Here is a 13,278-nt window from a genome sequence, read left to right on the forward strand (position 1 = left end):
TGGATCTTTCTGGTGTGCGCAACAAAGGAAGTCTCGGTGTCATCTCTATTGGGGCAATTTCCCTAGGTCAAGTTTGACAAGGTTGACTAAGCTTGAGTTGAGTCAAGCTTGAGTCAGGATTTGAGTTTTGATGTTTGATAATATAAGGAGATTGCTGAAGTAATCGTCCGGTTATGGAGATGGTCAAAGGGTTGACCAGGTTGATGAGAATACAAGTCAAGTAGGTTAAGGTTGACAGGAGATTTGATTGGAAAAGTCCTAACTGGAGGTTAGGCAAATTGGAAAGTCCAAGTGTGATCTTGACAAAGGAGAAAGTCCCGGTGAGGAGCCAGGCATTATTTGGGAAGTCCTGGTGAGGAGCCAGGCAACTGAAAGTCCAAGTGTGATATTGGCAAAGGAGGAAGTCCTGGTGAGAAGCCAGACAATTGGGAAGTCCTGGTGAGGAGCCAGGCAACGGAAAGTCCAAGTGTGATCTTGGCAAAGGTTGTAAGTCCAAGCATGTGGTCTTGGCAAGATAAATCCTAGTGTAACTTGGCAAGGAGAACTCGATAACTAGGATGAGGCCGAAGGAAGCTCTTGAAGGCAAGGCGTGAAGGATAGGGAGATATTCGAGGGATGCAAGGCTGATGGAGGAGGTTAGAAGACTAGTTCGAGATTGGTCGGGTATGACCGGATGCTAGGCATGATGTACCAACAGGTCATAGATTGACCGGATGTTGGTTTTAGGGGGCTTTGGACTTAATTGGGCAAGTCCACAGGAGCTGGATCGATCAACTGATCGATTGGCTCATGCCCAATCGATCGGTTGATCGATTGGGAGAGCACCCGCGACAAAAGGGTTCTCCCAATTGATCCATGGATCGATTGGGAGCGTTTGCCGATCGCACAGAAAGCCTCCCAATTGATCGACCGATCGATTGGAGGCATCGATTGGGAGCCTCCAATCGATCGGCTGATCGATTGGGAGGGTGGATTTCGTGCGATATCTCTGGAAATCGCACGAAACATATTGCATCGATTGGGCAATCGATTCAGGAGATTTTCAGAGAGCACAGAGGCACTCTGGATCGATCGGTCGATCGATCTAAAGCCTCCCCAATAGATTGAGAGCAATCCAATCGATTGAGATTCGACCGTTGATGCAGATAAAGGCATTGGCGTGCGATTTCTTCGACAGAAATCTCATTCCTTTATACACGAGCTTGCAAGGATGATTTTCACAAGTTCTCCACAGCTCTCCCCGCCCGTTTTGAAGGTTCTTGGAGGCACACCCAAGTCAAGAGGCGAGTTACAACAAGAAGAAGAAGCTAGGGTTAGAGTTTATTGTACAAATCGTGTAAGATTTTCCTTGTATTTGCTTATCTTTATATTCTTGTTGTATTGTGAGCTTGTAAGGCTTCTCCGCCTTCGGTAGTTACCGTAAAGGAGGATTTTCATAGTGGAAGGTGTGTGAGTGTGTGAATCCTTGAACTAGTCACCTCTTCTTGAGGTGGATACCAAGTAAATCTACGTGTTAGCGTTGTAGTGTGTTGTTTCTTGTATTTTCTGCTGCACATCATCACAAGAAGCAATCATCATCAAGAGGAAAACGACACAAGGAGCGCGACGAAATGCTATTCACCCCCTCTAGCGGGTACAAAGGTCCTAACAATCTCTCCTTCATCTCATAATCTTTTTCTGATAAGGTCGGAGCTACCTACTCAATAAATTATCTTCTCAACTTTTAAACAGGATTAATATCTTTCTTAGAATGTAAGAACATATTTTAAATTTATGATGGTTGAAGGCTTCACGTAATTAAAAATGACCCTTAAATAAGCATTCAATCATATTTTTATATTTTATATTAAATTTTTTTTATATCTTTCCTCAAATTTAAATTTTATAAATAATACTTTATTAAATTTTTAAAAAAATCATTTCCTAAATATTAAAATATTATTTTTAAAATTTTTATTTGTTATTATGTTTATCATTCCATAGATAATAATAAATTATAAGAAACTGATGTATTATATATAGTAAAAATGGATATATAGATTTAATAACATAATTTTGTTATTTTAAATTTTGGATAAAAAAAAAATCTGACATGGATTCTACAAATTCACGTAGAAACCAGCGGATATTATTCAGCTAACACATTTTATTATTAAAACAACGAAAATTTCAAGGGAGATGTTACTTGCCCCTACGGATAAGACGTTTTCTCTATTTTTCTCGTGGACGTAAAAACAGACAAACTAGGGGAATCTCGAGTTTTTTTTTAGGTTCTTAATTTTCTGAATACTGATTTTTTACTTATATGTAAAAAAAAAATAATAATAATGAGTTGGGTTTAAAATTTCGAATCTTCAATGGTGCTCGGTTAATCAGAGGTTTAGAGGATGACAAATTTATTATAATGAGATAATGATAAATTTTCAATGACAATCAACTATATATTAATTATGTGAGAAATATAATCACTTTTTATTAAAATGAGTCCGGAATTTCAAACTTAGCTTCTTAGTCTCATTCTTCTTGTTTTTTGGAGGGCCAAAAAACAGTTTAAAAAAAAAACTCCCGACAGTCAGAGATGCCCTCTAGCGCTAAAAAATGACATAAAACAAACGCAATTTGTTGGTCATTCAGGAATTATACGGATGCTTGACTTTTTGCCATTGTATTAGAGAAAAATATCCCCATGATTTATGGGACCGATGATGGATCCGTGGCTCACTTTGTGTACTTTAATGAATTACAAGCATCATTATTGTAAATTTAATTTTCAGCATCTCTTAATCATGATTTCAGAAGCCAATGGAAAACTTCAGTAGAACTGAATTGATTAATGTTACTTGATTCATTATTTATTTATTTATTTATTTTTAGTAGGCTTCTGCTTGTCTCTTAACATGCAATCACAAAATAAGTAAATTTTGAAGACAGCCAAGGTAACCTTTTATGATTTTTTAAACTTTGTCCTTATATCTTACAAAAAAAAATGCAGGAAAAAAAAAGCTAACTAAAACTATGTATTGATCGACTTAAGAAATACACCAGATGAGAAAACACAAAATAGACCAAAAGTGAAATTGAATTGTGTGGGGGGAAAAAGCAAAGAAGCCTGACAATCATAAAGCTGATAACTGGATTCATATCTGATTTCATTTCCGCTAGCCACAATCAAGCAAGATATATCTACTAATTACTTTTATATAATCTCTAATTGGCGACCGAAATTAAAATGGCTAAATTAGCATGTCACTTGTATCTTGGATGACTACTCACAAACTGCCACAATCCCTAACTCAGAAAAAGGTTTGTCGTCAACATTAACATTATGAATCCCATCCAAGATTCATGTAAACAGATCACCTTCACTCAATAAGTAGTAGAAAAAGAAAAGTAGCAGAAAATGTATAATAATACTATGTTGATAGAATACCATTACAATGTCAACAACGCATGAGAAAATGGAAATCATTACAGCGGTGGATGGATCACAAATTACAATCGCATAAACATTAAAAAAAGAAGAGAAGACTGTAAGAAACTCTACCTGATACAAGTTGGCAATGCAATGCCATGGCAGAGAAATGCAAGCACAACATATATAATAATCAGGATGAGTAGAATAAGTGCAATCCTGCAAGACATAACTTGTCGAAGTCAGAGAATGTTCTTATTTGAAGCAGAAAAGCTAAAACTTAGATAAAGTACAAACAAAGAACAACTTCTAATAAAACACTAAAGTATCTTCAAGAGAATGTTCTGGCAATTGCCATATCATTATGAATGCTGAAAAATAGGTATAAATGAAAACCACAAATAGTTGGCAATTAATGATCAATATAAATAGCTTAGAAAAATAACTGCTATACAACGAGAACTGCATTCATAATTTTATTTGTGAACACAAAAACATGACAAATTCGTAAGTAGTAATAGTTCAAAAACAAGGATAAGATTCACAGGAACATTGCAAACTAGCACAAGAGAACATATAACCGAGTGCAACAGTACACTAATAAACAATTTTTACATATTTAAGAACTGATAAAATAGATGCATCTTCATGCATAATTATCCGTGATGTGGAGGTTAATCTAAACAACACACTGCAAGACCTGCTTAATCAGGTACATAGTCACATTTTGATTGTCATTCATGACCATGCCACAGACAGTAAGCTATCTTGCAAACTTTTTGACGCTTGGACGCCTAAGGAGTGGTAAGATTTTAATCATCTACAATGTCATCACTTCATAACTTGCATCCTTATAGATACAGCTAATTTGGGTGTTTCCGATCTGCTTGACATGATTTACAACCTTATCTACATAACCGAGTTAAAATGAGTAGATGCTATGTGCTAAAGGAGGTCAGTAATTAAATTCCATACTCAAATTTCTATAAAATGAAATAATGAGAATAAGAATTTTAACCCAAGTGAGTCATGGAAGAATATTTTATATAGATCTTTCCACTTTACAGATCAGCTGACAAGAAACTGATTGGTCATCATGCACAACAATCCACATCAAGTATAATTGTATTTCAGACGTTCAATTAGGTGAACTTGCCTACCATGAGCCGAAATCACTAAATTGCTACTGGAAGATCAGAAAACTAAAACGATGGATTCTTTTAGTTATACACTTATGCCAAATTAGTTTTTAATGCGTAATTTTGGTTTTAGAATACATATTATGAAAGTATCTTATGTTTTTTTAGAATAGAATATAGCATACAGTTCAATGCATGAACAAAAGGAACTAACAAGAAATTGAAATGTGCATATTGCATACGTTAGCTTAATATTTCGCCACCACACAGTATTTCTAAATCGACGTGCTTGTTTCCTAAAGCGAATTGTATTCCCTTGCATGTTTGCAGTCTTGTCAACCAGTAATTCCAATCGATCACCTCTTTCCAGTACTTTATCAATATTCTCTATCATAACATTGCGCACCTATGACACATCAAGAATCATTAAATTATTCAAATAGATAAGAAGGCAGACTGCACAATAGATACTAGCAGTTCATGTTAAAAATTATTATATCCTGTCCAAACCAAAGAACTTACTCTCAAAAGTCCTGATTAATGATGATTTAGTTGAGATTCAGCATTTATGAACCACGGAACACTTAGTTTTCATTTTGTTGTAGGTGTAAGCAGCCCGCCATTGAGGATAGAGCAGAAAGAAATAATAGAAAAAGAGCTCTAGCATAAATATTGATGTTATCACATACAACTTACGATGAAAGCAAGATATTTATTGTGTATTTTAGATATGAAGTATAAATGTTACGTACTGTAAAGGGGTGAGTGAATCTTCTCAACATAACTATATACTGTGAAATTTATAATTGATGAGGGTTTTCTACCAATTTGACACTATTAAATCAGTCAAATATATGTACAGATAAATATCGGCAACACACTTGCATGAATTGAAATAATATATATGATGCTCAGTTGAATGATAATGTGTTTTTTGACAAAGACAAAAGAAAAATCAAAATTATGAGCAAATTACTTTACTGTCCAAGAGAATGTCTTTTATTGGTTTCTTCCCATGTATACACACGAAAGGAAGCCAAAAATGCCTTTTAGAAGTATTCATTTAAAATGTAATCTACCTGACTCATTTCACCCTTGATCCGATTCATCCTATCTGCATTAGGATCACTAGAATAGTAATCAATCTGTTGACTCAAGACCCTGGAGAACTCATCATTCATTCCATAAGCAGGTGCTGTATGACAAGCACGACCATATGTCTTCACAAATCTTCCATGAATATCCTCAAGAAAAGCAAAAGGAATTCTTCCTACATGGATCATTCATTGCATCCACATGTTATTTGTCTTGACAAATGTCTTTAATGATGCAATAGGTCAAATAATAAAGCATTTAATCACAGGAAAAGAATAGCAATTTGGTGGGCATTTCTACATAGTCTGTCAATCTTTTCTAGTTTAATCAAAAGGAAAATAGAACGAGAATTATGAAATTAATGTGAGTTTATGAGCAATATGACTCAATAATCTTCTTGACAGAACAGCGATTGGATATGCCCTGAAAGCCTGATGACTATTAGCTATTGTTATAATTAAAATAAACATACAGCTCTTAATATTTACATTTCCTAGGAAAGATCCAAGTGTGATACACTGAACACGAAAGCAATCCAAGGTTAGTAATTTGGTATCAAGGAGAGCACTAGCTAGAATGAAGTAAAAGACATTGCCTTTAGTGTTAGGCAAATGTACCATGAAAAGACAGACGGATATTTACTTAAATGTTGGTAATTTGGTATCAAAGAGAGTACTAGCTAGAATGAGGTAACAGGCACTGCCTTTAGTGTCAGGCAAAGTTACCATGAAAAGAGAAAGACAAACAATTCATGGTTTAGTTGTTTGCTCAGAGAGATATGCTTCATAGTGATTGATGAACAACCTTAAACTAAGAGATTTAGCTAGTACTCTTTGCTCAGGTGAGCAAATGCTCATCTCAGACTCAACAAGATTAGGTTGTATTTGATCCTATGTCCCTTTGAATGCTCTTAGAGTCCAAACCACCACTTGCATCTTTAGCATTAGACAAACTTTTGGGCATATCATCTAGATCTGTGTGCTAGGCATCCCAGATCAAGGATGTTTTCTTGTGAGACATCCCTACCAAGCTTTGCTAAGTACCAAGTCCATGCATACAGGAATTCTCTTGCTAACTTGAATGTGTAGAATGATGCACCCACCAACTACTCAATGCTCCGATGCTCCCACATTACTTTCATTAAAAGTTGAGCATTTGAAGACTGTGAGTAGGTGTACAAAGATAAAAGAAGAAAAAGACCATAAGAAGTTACAAGGATATTTTCTGCATGAATATAAGTAGCTAAGATATCAGAGCATTAAACAATGGGATGTAATGCATGCCTACAAGTTCAAAGTAGTAAGCGACTGTTTATGGATTCAAATAGTATTTGCTTGACACCTTCTACAATGTCACATAAGTTATTCTTCCATGCTTCACAAACAAGCTGTGATATTGCTCAATTTCATACTAATAGAGTATTGGTTTCCAACCCAATCACGCACAAGGCAATCCTACCTGCTGTAACTATTGAGTTTCCATCATATTGGCATTGAATTGACATCTAACAACGATCAAGTATATGGAACTTAACTTTACATTCATATTGATTACTGGAGCAAGAAATTAGAAGAATTTCACTGAAACACACAACAATTTACAACTTGCAATATCACTAATATAACGGAGGTGGTTAAGTGTTGGTCCATTTACTAAAAAATCAGAAATATGGAATTACATAAATGATGATTACTTGAGGAAGAACTAAAGCATTATACTTTTTTTTTTCAAAAAAAAAACAACAACATAAGAGTGGAGAAAGTAGTTCGCTCATTGAATTTCCATTATAAACTAGGGACAAATCTACACCACACCATTACGGCATACAAAGCAATAGAGAAAAGCAATAAGTGACAGATAAAGCAAAACGCTTCCCAGTGAAAACACCAAAATGCTACTGTCGGGCAAGCATACTGATAAATAAGCAAAATTCAACATCTTCCTTGTGATGTATGGGTTAAATTCTTAATTATGAATTTACAACCTCCATGGTAATATGGAATGGTCTGGCGAATAATGTCCAAACCGTACTGCATACAACGACAGGTGACCTCTTTTAGCCAATCCGTCTGGTTATACGACACGAGCAATAATTTTCGTAAAGAGGAAAAGAACGGTTTTTTCTTTATGAGTTTTACTTGTTCTTTTCTCTTCCAATCGGCCCTTTTGGTTGGTGAAAATATGTTTAAACATTTCTTTCTACGATACTCTAATCCAATTTGACAAGGACGAGATTTTGTACACGGCTACTGATATTGAAGAGATCGGAACAGTTTGACCCTTTTACTTTCAAGAAAGCACAATAAGTAAGCATCAACAGTGGGCACCGATGTAAGAGAAGAATAGCAGCGTAGGGAAAGCGAGGACTCACTGCCAGCAGTATCATCGGCGACGCAGAGGACGGTGAGGCCGTCGGTGCACTTGACGTGGAAGATGTAGCGGTCCTGTGAGTAGGAAACGTGCGTGTCCTGTGAACCGGGGATCCGCTCCAGGATCTGCCGAGCCACCGCACCCGCGTTCATCGGCGACGCGCTGAACTCCGCCAGCACCACCGATCCTCGCGCCACCAGAGCGTAGAGGATCGCCATCTGAGAAACACTTTCCCCACCGATCTCTTCTGGACGACGAGAGTGATTGGCGAAGAGCGGAAGAGTCAAAAGGAAGAGAGAGGAGTAGAAGGATCCAACCAACGGGAGGAGCGGAGGAAATCATCGTATACTTGGCCGATTCGGTGACTTGGCAGGGCGACGAGGTACGATGTATTGGCGGCGAAATATTACCAACTTAAGCTGTACCGCATCAATTTTGCGGAGAATATTTATAATTCAAAATATAATATTTAACGTTATTATTAAAATAGTAATCGATGGACTATTTTCCTATTAAAAATGTCACTCCATTCCATGCGTCTGTTCTCTGAGTGAACCTTAAAATTGAACAAATTCTTTCTTTTAATAAAAAATAAAATAAAATAAAATAATAATAAATTTATTTAATCTCATTAATTAGCCTAGATAACTGATCCAGTCTTATAATTTTTTTTTTATCGATGAGATAAATTAGTAAAAAAATAATTAATCAGATTAGGTAACATCGAATTTGGGATGATCGATCTGGTGTCACGAAAGTTTCCGACTGACTATCAAGGTCAATCGAGAAGCGCTCACAGCGGACAGCCCAGGAGCCCAGCATTCTTTAGTTGCATGTCCCATTTGGAGGAAAAATTTCTATATATTCGCCGTAACTTGGGCTCGAATCGTGAATATCTGGATGACAACTTGGATGCTCTTATACCACAACTCCGAGAGCGATGAGATAAATCAGGAAGCACTTACACTGAGTGACCAAGAAATCCAATATATTAGTTGCACGTCTTATTTTAGAGAAAAATTTGTATCCATGTTTCTTAGAAAAAAATATCATTAAATAATAAAATGAAATAAGGTGAGAGTATTTTGGTGTTGGGAGGATGGGGGATTAGAAAAAAAAATCTGACATTGTTTTTATATTTTTTATGAAATTAAGAGAGTGATTTTTTTTTCTATTATTTATGTTTAATTGAACTTTCACATTTATTAATGTTGTTTTTAAAATATGGAAAAAAAATAATCACTTTAATTTTCAACCCTTGGAAATTGTCAACGAGGCGATTCAGGAGTGTACATAGAAGCCATCTTCTTCTTTCTCAATCTCCACGTTATCGTTCGTTAATTTCTACACCTCGCTAGCTCTCCCTCTTCCTCGCGTCTCTTCTTTATCCGAAATTCCAGTTTTCTTATCGGCAAAAACTTGCCGAAGTTGAATCGTAAGCGAATCAAAGGAAAGAAAGATGTCGGGAGAAGCGGAAGAGTTGTTCATCGGATCGATCGACCAGGGCACCACCAGCACTCGCTTCATCATCTACGATCACAACGCCAAGCCCGTCGCCTCTCACCAGGTCGAGTTCACTCAGTTCTTCCCCCAAGCCGGGTATGTGATTCAAAATTTTTTTTTTTTCTTTTTTTCTTTTTCTGTTGTTGTTTGATTCAATCATGGATGGAGGTGCAGATGGGTGGAGCACGATCCGATGGAAATCCTGCAGAGCGTGCGGGTGTGCATGGCGAAGGCGCTCGACAAGGCCACGGCCGCCGGCTACAACGTCGACGCCGGCCTCCGGGCCATTGGCCTCACGAACCAGCGGGAGACCACGGTGGTGTGGAGCCGATCCACCGGACTTCCGCTCTACAACGCCATCGTGTGGATGGACGCCCGCACCAGCGCCATCTGCCACCGCCTCATCAAGCAGCTCCCCGGCGGTCGCGACCACTTCGTCCCCTCCTGCGGCCTCCCCATCAGCACCTACTTCAGCGCCTTCAAGCTCCTTTGGCTCATCGAGAACGTGGACGGCATCGGGGACGCCATCCGCTCCGGCGACGCCATGTTTGGCACCATCGACACTTGGATGATCTGGAATCTCACCGGCGGCTGCGGCGCCTTCAATCGCGATGAGAAGCCCGTGCTTGGCCTCCACGTCACCGATTGCTGCAACGCCTCCCGGACCATGCTGATGAACCTCCGAACCCTGCAATGGGACAGCGCCACCCTCGAAACCCTGGGCATCTCCCCCAACATCCTCCCCAAAATTATCAGCAACTCGGAGACCGTCGGCATGATCACCAACGGGTGGCCGACCTCCGGGATCCCCATCGCAGGCTGCCTCGGCGACCAGCACGCCGCGATGCTGGGTCATCTCTGCCGGAAGGGCGAGGCCAAGAGCACGTACGGCACCGGAGCTTTTATCCTGCTCAACACCGGCGAGGAGATCGTCAAATCATCTCACGGCCTCCTCACCACCATCTCCTACAAGCTTGGCTCGGAGGCTCCCACCAACTACGCGCTGGAGGGATCGATCGCCATCGCCGGCGCCGCCGTTCAGTGGCTGAGGGACGGCCTGGGGATCATCCAGACGGCAGCGGAGATCGAGGAGATGGCGGAGATGGTGGATAATTCGGGAGGCGTGTACTTCGTACCGGCGTTCAACGGACTGTTCGCGCCGTGGTGGCGCGACGACGCGCGCGGGGCGTGCGTGGGGATGACGGCGTTCTCTAGCAAATATCACATAGCACGGGCGGTGCTCGAAAGCATGTGCTTTCAGGTCAACGATGTCCTCTCTTCGATGCATGGCGATGCATGGGACGGCGGCGAGGTAAAATCTAAGCAGGGCGAATTCTTGCTTCGCGTTGACGGCGGTGCCACGGCTAACAATCTCCTGATGCAAATTCAGGTTCAACATTTCATCTCATCTTCAAGAAAAAAATCGATTTTTTCCCGATCAATAGTTAATCACTTCATGATATCTTCATGGTAGGCTGATCTATTGGGCAGTCCAGTGGCCCGACCTACAGATATCGAAACTTCAGCTCTGGGAGCTGCTTATGCTGCAGGACTAGCTATCGGTGTCTGGACTGAAGAATGGATATTTGGCTCTGGACATGAAGAAAAACACACAATATTTCATCCCGAATTATCTGAAGAAGTGAGAAAAAGGAGGACTGAATCTTGGCACAAGGCCGTGTCTAGAACTTTTGATTTGGCTGACTTGTGAACTCAGAGCTCACCTAGCTACGTACTTCTGTATATGATACATTTACTAGATCTTAAGTTTGCAGAATAAGTATTTGTCAGGATTGTAGGTCCATTTAGTCTTCGTTTCCTCATTGAGCTTTTGATCTAGAATATAAAGGAATTGTCTTGGTCGTCCAAGCTTTTTAATTAATTCATTCATTCATCTGTTTACTATCTTCAATTTTCTTTTAATCAGGCGGCGCCTTTGTTTTTTGAATTAGATTGGAAATACAATTGAATGAATGAAAGGGAATATGGTTCTTTTATATTTGTTCCTTTTATTTACTTGTTGCACTTGTATAATTTGTTTTTATTATCATGGAGCAAGTGGTTGCATTGCTGCAGGCGTAGTTATGAACTGTGTCAACATCTGCAACAGCGTAACCTTGGTGGGTTATCACATTCATGGTAACACACTGCCATGCTAGCACCATGCAGCCATGTTTGCTACCTTCAAAAGCAGTACTGTCAGTAGCATTAATGATCCGCCCTGACATGATTAGGTTCGTGATAGTAACACACAATGCCATAATTAATTGGTGCAGGATCGACGCAAGAGCCATCGCCCCAATTGATATAGTTCCAAGGCATATTAAGCCAGACACACTTGAGACAAATCTCTCCCCATCTTTGTCTCTCCCAGCCCACTGCTAATTGGCTCCTCCCTTGGCCTCACTCGACTTCATCTAATCCACTTTACAAATATGGGACCTCGTCCGAGAACACTGCAGCATTTCCAGCAATGTTGTCCTTCAACATACAGTTCTACCTATCTACCACTACTACTGACTGATACCCACTACTAAATTCCTAAGCTGCGTGTATGCTACTTCAGTTGTGGATTGGAGGCTTTCTCTTTGCAGGAGAGTAGTCCATTCCTGCAATATCTAGGTTGTCAGGGTATTTCTGCATCGTCGTCGGAGGCTTCGTTTCCGGTCGCGGCGGCAACGAGCTGTAGACATGCACTTCCCCTTGCTTGCTGTCGATTAATGCTCCACTCTTCTTCTCCTTACTCATGTCATGGCTCCTCAAACTATCCTCCTGCCATCAACATCCAATAGGACAGTATCAGCGAGCTGATCAGAGGAGCTAGCAAAGCAATATATACTAGAAACAGCATCAAGCTATACATTTATATACTCACATGGAGATGGTAGTGTTTGGAATTCAGTGACTGTTCTTCCATCAATAACCTGATTCCTGAACAAGAGGGAAGAAAATCAAAACTGTATCTGAAATATTTTCGTATGATTTTTTTTTTTCAAAATTAAATATCTTAAGCTGTACCTTTAGACCTGTTTGGCGAGAGTAACAGGAGGAATAGAACAAGCATGGCTGATATAAAATGCTTCATGGAGGAAAGTGTTTGATGAGAGGTATAGATAGTAGTTAGTGTAAAGGAAGTTGGAAGAGGCTAAAGTTGAGAGTGGACGAAACTTTCTGATTGACAGAGGCACTATTTATAAGCCAAAGCCATGGGAGCTGATCATTTTTTAAAGTCCAAAAGACAAGATCTTCCTCTTCCATAAAGAAAAATAATAGAATGATTGGGAATTTTTTATTTATTTTTATCATTGAGTGGAATAACTGTCAGTGATTTAGGAAGGTTGTTCCCCAAAATTGGGATCTTGTTCATGTAAATATATCTTTGTTTAATATTCAAAATGGCCAATAGGAAGTCAGAGAGGGAGGTAAAAAACACTCGATAGCTCTCTTGGTCAACTGAACATTTAAAGAATATCGTTTGCATTCAACTCAATTAGTAACTCATTAAATGCACAGTCTCTGGTTGTTAATGTGTTAACTTGTTAATTACAAGGATTAGTTGAAAAGGAATTATACGGCACGAGGAAGGCGCCACGTGTTGGGAGACGGTGCACGTTGCATGCCTTTGCTTTGGGAGGCATGAAGACATCAAGGTGGCGACGTTGTTGGGGTTCGATTGGGGCAGCTCTCCAAACGATATATGTTTTTATATTCAAAATAATCCATTTAATCGGTCAGAGGGAAAAGATCACTCAAATTAGA

The 13,278-nt window shown here is 39.3% G+C and overlaps 3 protein-coding genes across 3 annotated transcripts; 1 reads left to right on the forward strand and 2 right to left on the reverse strand.

The window, feature by feature from the left end:
- Positions 1 to 3,391: 3,391 nt before the first annotated feature.
- LOC122015170 (vesicle-associated membrane protein 711-like) lies at positions 3,392 to 8,345 on the reverse strand. The gene is made up of 4 exons (XM_042571925.1): positions 8,018 to 8,345; positions 5,631 to 5,821; positions 4,794 to 4,957; positions 3,392 to 3,631 (listed from the first exon to the last, which is right to left on the reverse strand). Exons 1-4 carry the CDS (start codon positions 8,232 to 8,234, stop codon positions 3,541 to 3,543), a joined length of 663 nt encoding a protein of 220 aa, XP_042427859.1. The 5' UTR covers positions 8,235 to 8,345; the 3' UTR covers positions 3,392 to 3,540.
- A 976-nt stretch (positions 8,346 to 9,321) lies between these two features.
- On the forward strand, positions 9,322 to 11,354 carry LOC121998576 (glycerol kinase-like). Its single transcript, XM_042553556.1, has 3 exons — positions 9,322 to 9,615; positions 9,694 to 10,909; positions 10,994 to 11,354. Exons 1-3 carry the CDS (start codon positions 9,476 to 9,478, stop codon positions 11,228 to 11,230), a joined length of 1,593 nt encoding a protein of 530 aa, XP_042409490.1. The 5' UTR covers positions 9,322 to 9,475; the 3' UTR covers positions 11,231 to 11,354.
- A 636-nt stretch (positions 11,355 to 11,990) lies between these two features.
- Positions 11,991 to 12,657, reverse strand: LOC121998585. Its single transcript, XM_042553568.1, has 3 exons — positions 12,538 to 12,657; positions 12,395 to 12,450; positions 11,991 to 12,291 (listed from the first exon to the last, which is right to left on the reverse strand). The coding sequence occupies exons 1-3, from the start codon at positions 12,602 to 12,604 to the stop codon at positions 12,082 to 12,084; spliced, it is 333 nt and encodes a 110-aa protein (XP_042409502.1). The 5' UTR covers positions 12,605 to 12,657; the 3' UTR covers positions 11,991 to 12,081.
- Between the last annotated feature and the right edge of the window lie 621 nt (positions 12,658 to 13,278).

Source organism: Zingiber officinale, chromosome 1A, assembly GCF_018446385.1.
Source record: "Zingiber officinale cultivar Zhangliang chromosome 1A, Zo_v1.1, whole genome shotgun sequence".
Lineage (NCBI taxonomy): Eukaryota > Viridiplantae > Streptophyta > Magnoliopsida > Zingiberales > Zingiberaceae > Zingiber > Zingiber officinale.